Raw genomic sequence first — 6,946 nt, forward strand, 5'->3', positions numbered from 1 at the left:
ATTCTGTGATTCTGTGATTCTGTGAATAATTCCTGCCTTGAACAGCGATGTTTGTCTGCAGTTTGGCTGCTGTCACTTTAAGAATTAAAACCCACAAGATTTGGTGTGAACACCAGTCCTTTAAGCACTGCCATTCTGCTTAGCTGTTTTGGCAATGCTCATACTGTTTTGAAAGCCGTCTTCCTAGGGAGAAGCTGTGGCAGCGGACGCTAAAAGCAGGGAGTCTTTGAGGAGAGGCTTTTGGCGTGATGGGTTTGGAGTAGCCCTGAAACTCCTCCAAGGCCTGAAAGGCCACCTTCCATTGCTGCACCATTGCAAGGGGTTAGGAAAAGCCTGTGGAACAACATCTCTGTTTGCCAGGGTAGCCGAGGGCTGTTGTCCCCAGACTTAGTCTTCACATGGATCCCAGTGACAGGCCTGGTGATGGTGTCACAGTGGAGAATGTGATGACACGGGTCACAAGGGCCAGGATATAAAGGCCTGCTGGTCTCTGGCTGGCACTAGGTTGGGAGGCAGCACCTCTGAGCAACCTAGTGAGGTGAGTGGAGGCAGGCGTCCGTCAGAGGGATGGCTTGGGGAGGGGTATTGATCAGGGAGTCCTCCATGGGAGGGAAAGGTCAGCGGGGGAGACAATCCGCCTTCTCGAGTGACCTGTAGAGCTCAAGGGCTGTCAGCCTCCGGTGCCCATCATCAGCGCCACTCGAATGTCGTGTGACAGAGACTTGGGGAGCCCCAGCCTTTGCTTGAGGCTTGGAGAGCCCAGAGTCAGGGGAAGGGAGGGGCTTGGTGGGTGCTGCTGAGGGAGGGAGCAGGTCCCCATGCCTCTGAGCTCCTGGTGCTGTGCCAGAGTCATGCCCTTGTGCTGCTTGTCCCCCAGGGTCGGCAGAGCAGCCTCTGGAGGGGAAAGCCCAGCCCAGCTGAGGCAGGGACTTTTCAGAGCTCTCGGGACCGATCGGCACTGTGGATTCCGCCATGAAGCGGAAGGCCCGCAAGTCCAGGGAGGATGGTGAGAACAAAGTATCCCAGCAGCTCCCAGAAACCAGAGGCCAGGCAAAGGCGTTGTGGGGGGTGTGGGGGGGGGGATGGCTTTTGTGTGGAGCTGCGAGAGAGGCAATGGGATGCAGGAAGTCCTGAGGCGCCCCATTGCAGGGCCCATCTTGTCCTCAGCAAGGGAGGCTTGTAGTGTGGGGAAGGAAGTGTAGGGAGGGAGGGCTGTGTGGGGAGGGCAGGGGTTGCCCAGAGGTCGCTGTGCTCCAGGAGGCCAGGGAGGCAAGGGGAAGGCAAGGGCAGGGAGAGAGCGGGAGCCTATGAGGCTGGGGGAGCTTGGAGGGGCCGTGCTTTGGGCTAGAGCACAGCATGGTCTGGGAGAGGTGGGGGCTGGAATTGACACATTGCTGGGATTTCTGCGGGAGCGGGATGCGCATGGGAGCGGACAGGGACAGGTGTGAAGGCCAAGCCCCATACCCTGCGGGGAGGCGCTCTGACTCCCGAGACCCAGCGACAACCTTGCCCCGGCTGTCTGCCACCTCGTGCCCATCACAGCCCCGGGTGCCTGTCGTGACACACAACCCAACAATGCCCCCTTCCTCTCCAAGGCCCCAAAGGGCCCTTCCAACAGCTCTAGGCCTGGTGCAGCCCATGCCCCAGCAGAGAGAGGATGTGCTCTTGGGGGGAATCCCTCAGGGAGACTTTCCTTGGCCCCTCGAGAGGTGCTCAGTGCTGGTGGTGTTTGCTCTCCCTCACTCCTTCCCTCCCTGCCTCCAGAGTGTGTGCTGTGTCGCCGTGCGCACTCTGACCCGGATGTCTATGGGCAGACGTGCCGGGAGGACAGCCTCTGCGCACATGAGTTTTGCCTGGTGAGTTCCCCTGGGGCTGCCCACAGCTTTGCCCTGGCACCCCAAGGGCCATGCGTGCATGTGTGAAATCACAGCCCCAGGTGCCCTGTAGGTGTTAACTCCTCCTCCCGTGCTCCCAGCACAGCCTCCCCACCCTGGTGCTGCTGAGCAACCCTATTCCCTGTGTGTGGGAGATCCAGCTCTCCTGATGGGGGCCCTCCTAGGTGGATGTGCCCAGCCCGGGGGACTCCTTGAATTGCTTTCCTGAGCACCACCCTCTTGCTCTTCACAACCACCCAAGCATGGCGTCTGCTCAGCTCAACAAGGCCCAGCCAGCCAGCTCTGCAGGCGGTGTCCACCAGCCCTTCTCCACAGTTCTCTGGGTCAGCGGCTTGCAAAGCCACAGCACTCGTGGGGCTTGGCCCTCTCCATGCCTTTGTGCTTCCGGTTCAGGGTGAGGTCTAAGGCGAGGCCTACTGCAGCTCGCCCAGCCCCAGCAGAGATGAACACTGCCTTGCCTGGCCCTGCTGTCTCTCAAGGCTCGGGACAATCCATCAAGAATGGTGCCTGTCTTACTGACCCGATGAGCTCCTGCACTTTTCTGTCTTCCAGTATTTTGCTGAAGGGCTTTACCAGAGAGGCACCGATGAGGATGGATTCTGCCGGTTCCTCCCTGGGGATATCAGGCAGGCAGTGAAGCGGACAGCTCGGAAGGTGAGGAGCTGGCAGCAGGCAAGGGCTGTGCTGCGGTGACAGGTCCCCCTCATGGCCTTCCCTAGCCAGTCCCAGGAGGCCAAGAGTGCAGCTTGCACTAGAACCCCAGGTGCTCCCGCATAGCTGTCTTGGGAAGAAGGTAGCCAGCTCCCTAGGGCTGCTGAGAGAGGAGGGAGAGCCTGGCTGCAGGTCATTCCCTACTGCCGCTCCTGGCTCCCCATCACAAGCTCAGGATCACCTGATTGGTTTCTTTACCTGGTGAAATGCTGTTGTCCGAGAAGACCATGGGCAGAGTGTTCTGGGGACGAGCTGGAAAGGAGAGGGTTCTTTAACAGAAGGCTTCTGTGTGAGCTGAGCCAGGCCCAGAGATCCCTGTGCCCTTCCCTGAAGGGTAGGGCTGAGCTCAAGGTCCCTGACCATGTCACTGATGGGGAGCGGGGGGGCTGCTGTGCTCTTTGCAGACCTGCTGTGTCTGTGGAAAGATGGGGGCCACTGTTGCGTGCCGGCAGAAGCGGTGCGCCCGCAAGTTCCACTTCCCCTGCGGGTCCGAACGGGGCTGCATCTCACAGTTCTTTGGGGAGTACAGGTAAGGGCTGCCGTTGCTCGGGCTGGAGCCTGCCGTGCCTAAATTCTCTGCCTGCTGCCAGCACTGGCCAAGCACTGGGGGAGCCTGCCTGCTGTGGCCTGCAGTGCCCCCCTGGGTGTCCCCCAGGACCTGATCCAGGACGTGGAGGGCTCATGTCCCATTTTCCCCCTTCCCTGTGGTGATGGAGCCAAGCAGGAGGGTCATGCAGTGCCCTGGCAATCCATTGGTCTCACCACCGACCCCTCCCCGGGGGGAGGGTGGGCGGATGTCAAGATGGATTCCTAACGGCTGAAGGCTGGCAAAGGTGTGTCTTTGTCAAGGCCTCCACCCTGCAGGCAAAGCCCCCAGCTTGGCATGAGTGCCCCAGGGCCTCTCAAGGCAGGGTGGAGCCCAGGCCTCAGCCAGCACACGCCGAGCCCTTTTGGGTGGGGAGCATGCTGGGAGGAAAGGGACGGGAAAAGGGACTTTTGCTCAGTGCCCTGCGGAGGGGAAAAGGGACTTTACAGCCAAGGTGAGCCTCATCCAGAGACACGGAAGGACTCTCGCAGTTCCTCCACGCTCACCTCTTCCGCCTTCACCCAGGTCGTTTTGCTGGGAGCATCGCCCAGAGCAGAGAGTGGAGACGCACCAGGATGGGGACACCACGTGCATCATCTGCATGGAGCCCGTGGAGGACAGGACCTCCTACAGCACCATGGTGTGCCCCGTCTGCAAGCACGCCTGGTTCCACCGTGGCTGCATCCAGGTAGGAGAGCCTTTCCTCTCCAACTGCCTAAGGACCGGAGGTGCCCAGCAGCAGGGTCCCGCTCACACTGGCAGCCTCTCTCTTGCAGGAACATGCTCTCCATTCTGCTCTGAAGCACTTTGCCTGTCCCTTGTGCAAGGACCGGGAGAAGTTTCTGCCCGAAATGTGGCACATGGGTATCCGAATACCTGACAGGTTGGTTCCCTTCTTCCCTCCTGCTACGCAGACAGATGAGGGTGGCCAGGGAGCTGTGTCCAGCCATCCCACAGTCCCTCCAGTGAGGCTGGAGGAGAGGAGCTACCTGGAGGAGAGGAAGCTACAGCTCTGCCTGCAGTCCCTTTCCCAAGCCCAGACTTGGCTCTTTGAGTGAGAAGAGAGGTCTTGGTGGTTAGGAGCTATGGAGAGACATGTTCTTCCCAGAACAATTCTTTTTTCTTTTTTCTCCATTGTTTTTTGAGCTGAGTTCAGCTTGTTGTTCTCAAAGCTCTCCTGGGACAAGGAAAGCTCCTGATGGCAGGCAGCTGAGAGCAGACGTCAGTGTCCTCATTCCCATTTTGCAGAGGGGGCATGTCAGGCCCGGAGAGAGCCCCGCAAGGCCAGGGTGGGACTCCCAAAGTGGCCTGGCCCCCAAGTGTCCTGCTAGCCTGGTTCCCTGCTTCACTGAGGTGATGAAAAGAAAGGGGCTCCAGAAGACCAGGGGCCTGCACGAGCTGAGTGATGCTAGGGGTGAGGGAGGCTCATGTCCTTTCCTTCCTTCTCCCACAGAAGAGCGGCTTGGGAGGAGGAGGAGGAGACCTTTGAAGAGCTATATGAAACATATAGCCACTGTGATGCTAGGCAGTGCCTTTACCAGGGAGGCAGGGAGCAGTCAGAAGAGGAGGGGTAAGTCTCTGCAGGAGCAGTTTCCCAGCCTCCTCAGAGGAGGCGGATGCCGTAGCAGTGGTTTGGCCAGATGTCTGAAGGGCTTGCAAGGAGGTGGAGGGCCCCCAGCATCCTGGGTCCTGCCCAGGTTCATTTGTCTCAGCCAGGACTTGGGGAGCAAGGACTCTTGGCAGCCATGCCAGAGAGCCCTGTTGGGCACTGCCTCTCTCCAGCCACGCTGTCCTTTGGTTGCCTTCCGGGCATCGCTCCCTGCTGGGGCTTCCATAGTTTCCATGGGCAGCAGCCTGTTTGCTTCCCCAGCCCATGGCAACTGCTGCTGTGCTCCTCGTGCGCTGCCAGCGGGACCCACCGCCGATGCTCTGCCATGGGGCATACCACGGGCCTGTGGGAGTGTGACGGCTGTGCTGGCCGCAGCACTGGTAAGAGGCCGAGGCCCTGGGTGCCAGGGCTAGAGGCGGATGCCAGGCAGGCCCTGGCAGGGGGTGGTCAGGGTGGGGGTGGCACAGCCTCTGCGCCCCGGTGAGAGTTGGGGGGGGCACTGCTCTGACACCAAGAGGGGTGGGGTGGATCTGCTGACCTTTCTGCCTCCCCTTACAGCATCCAGCGCGCAGTCGGAGCTGGTCTGCCCTGGCACCAGCCAGGCAGCGTTGGCATCCTCCCAGGGCTCCCCAGATGCTGGGGGCAGCAGCTCAGTGCTATCCCGGCGAGACAGGAGAGCAGGCCACTCCAGGTTCCTGCACCGGCCCCTAAATCCCTACAGCCGGCCCTGAGGACCGCTGGCCATGGCACTGACACCCAGCCCCTGGCAGGGGGAGTCGATGGGAACACCTCGGGGCTGGCTGTGCAGGAGCTGCTTGCATGCTACAGCCCTGCTGCACTGCCTACCCTGAGAGGGACGCTGCCTTCCCAGTGACAGGGCACCACGCTGTGCCAGCAAGGGGAGACTTGGAGACCACCCCGTGCTCTCGAGCCTCCCCCAGGCTCATCCAAGGGCATGCAGCCGGGCAATAAAGTCAGCCGCTAAAGAAAAGGACGCTCTGCGAGGGGCTGTGTGGATTGTCCTGTGCTCTGATAATGGCCTCGTTCCTGCTTAGCCTTTCTGTTGGGGGTCTGGTTTGGGGGTTGGGAGCTGCGGGCCTCTGCTCTCTTTGACCGTTGCTGCCAGGAGCTTCCCGAGAGCTTTCTGGCTAAGGCCAGGCTTTGGCGAGGCGCTCCTCTATGTGCCTGTGGCCTTGCTGTCTCTCAGGAGGCGGCGTGGGCTGAGCCAGTGTGGGCTGAGCCAGAGGGCAGGCAAAGCAGACTGTGGGAGCCAAAGCCAGGGGAGCCTTGGGCTTCCCTTGGATGACGAGAGGAGGGCAGCTTGCAGGTGCGCGGGCGGCTGCGCAAGGCCCTGGCAGCTGGGCGAGGAGCCAGGCTTGGGGGAGGCCCTGCTGGGGCAGTAGCCCCAGGCTTGGTCAGCAGGGTGGCAAACGGGCAGAGACGTCTCCTCAGAAGTCTCTTGACTGTCAGGGAGGACAAGTTTGGCTTTGGTGCCAACGACTGCTGTGGCGCTGTGGCCTTGACCACTGGCAATGGCACTGACACCCAGCCCCTGGCAGGGGGAGTCGATGGGAACACCTCGGGGCTGGCTGTGCAGGAGCTGCCTGTGCTTTGAGGCCCACCTGTTTTCGTCCCGCCTTCATTAAAGGGGCTCATTTCACAAGCTTCCTTGAGGCGGAACGTGGCCCACTAGCAGCAGCAGCAAAGGGAACTAGCGGGCGCAGCGGCTGAACTAGAAGCCACGGGTCCTTTCCTATTGTGAGCAGAGAGCTTTCCAGCATAAGCGCAGCTCCACCCGTAACGACCAACTCCTCCTGTTCTTGACTCACCCTCCGCTGAAAGGAAGCAAAAAGCACAGCCAGACAGAGTGCAGTGGCCTGGGGCTCTGGAAGAAAATGGTGCTCAGGATTGCCCGAGGCCCCCGGCACTTGCCCACAGTGTTGACTTCTAGACAGAGCACTGTCGGATAACCCGAGAGGGGCCTCACAAAGTGCAGGAAGGGAGACTTTCAGAAATTAAAGCTCTTGCTTGAGCGTTCAATATCATGTCTGTCAGGGAGTGGACTGGGCTGGCAGCTGCCTGGGGCTTAGCGGGGCAGTGGGGACAGCCTCAGCCCTGGACACGGGGCACCTCCGTGGGGACAGG

The 6,946-nt window shown here is 60.7% G+C and overlaps 1 protein-coding gene across 1 annotated transcript; it reads left to right on the forward strand.

Moving 5' to 3' along the window:
* The first annotated feature begins 972 nt into the window (after window positions 1-972).
* On the forward strand, window positions 973-5,532 carry LOC138067872 (PHD finger protein 7-like). Its single transcript, XM_068951179.1, has 9 exons — window positions 973-1,006; window positions 1,765-1,856; window positions 2,448-2,549; window positions 3,011-3,135; window positions 3,718-3,880; window positions 3,969-4,075; window positions 4,646-4,762; window positions 5,063-5,181; window positions 5,360-5,532. Exons 1-9 carry the CDS (start codon window positions 973-975, stop codon window positions 5,530-5,532), a joined length of 1,032 nt encoding a protein of 343 aa, XP_068807280.1.
* The last annotated feature ends 1,414 nt before the right edge of the window (window positions 5,533-6,946 follow it).

The sequence above is a fragment of the Struthio camelus genome, chromosome 7, assembly GCF_040807025.1.
Source record: "Struthio camelus isolate bStrCam1 chromosome 7, bStrCam1.hap1, whole genome shotgun sequence".
NCBI lineage: Eukaryota > Metazoa > Chordata > Aves > Struthioniformes > Struthionidae > Struthio > Struthio camelus.

Coding starts and splice junctions, on each gene's coding strand:
- LOC138067872 (XM_068951179.1), top strand. CDS start 973: ATGAAGCGGAAGGCCCGCAAGTCCAGGGAGGATG. Junction 4,763..5,062: donor GAGCAGTCAGAAGAGGAGGG/GTAAGTCTCTGC, acceptor TTGCTTCCCCAG/CCCATGGCAACTGCTGCTGT. Junction 5,182..5,359: donor CTGTGCTGGCCGCAGCACTG/GTAAGAGGCCGA, acceptor CTCCCCTTACAG/CATCCAGCGCGCAGTCGGAG.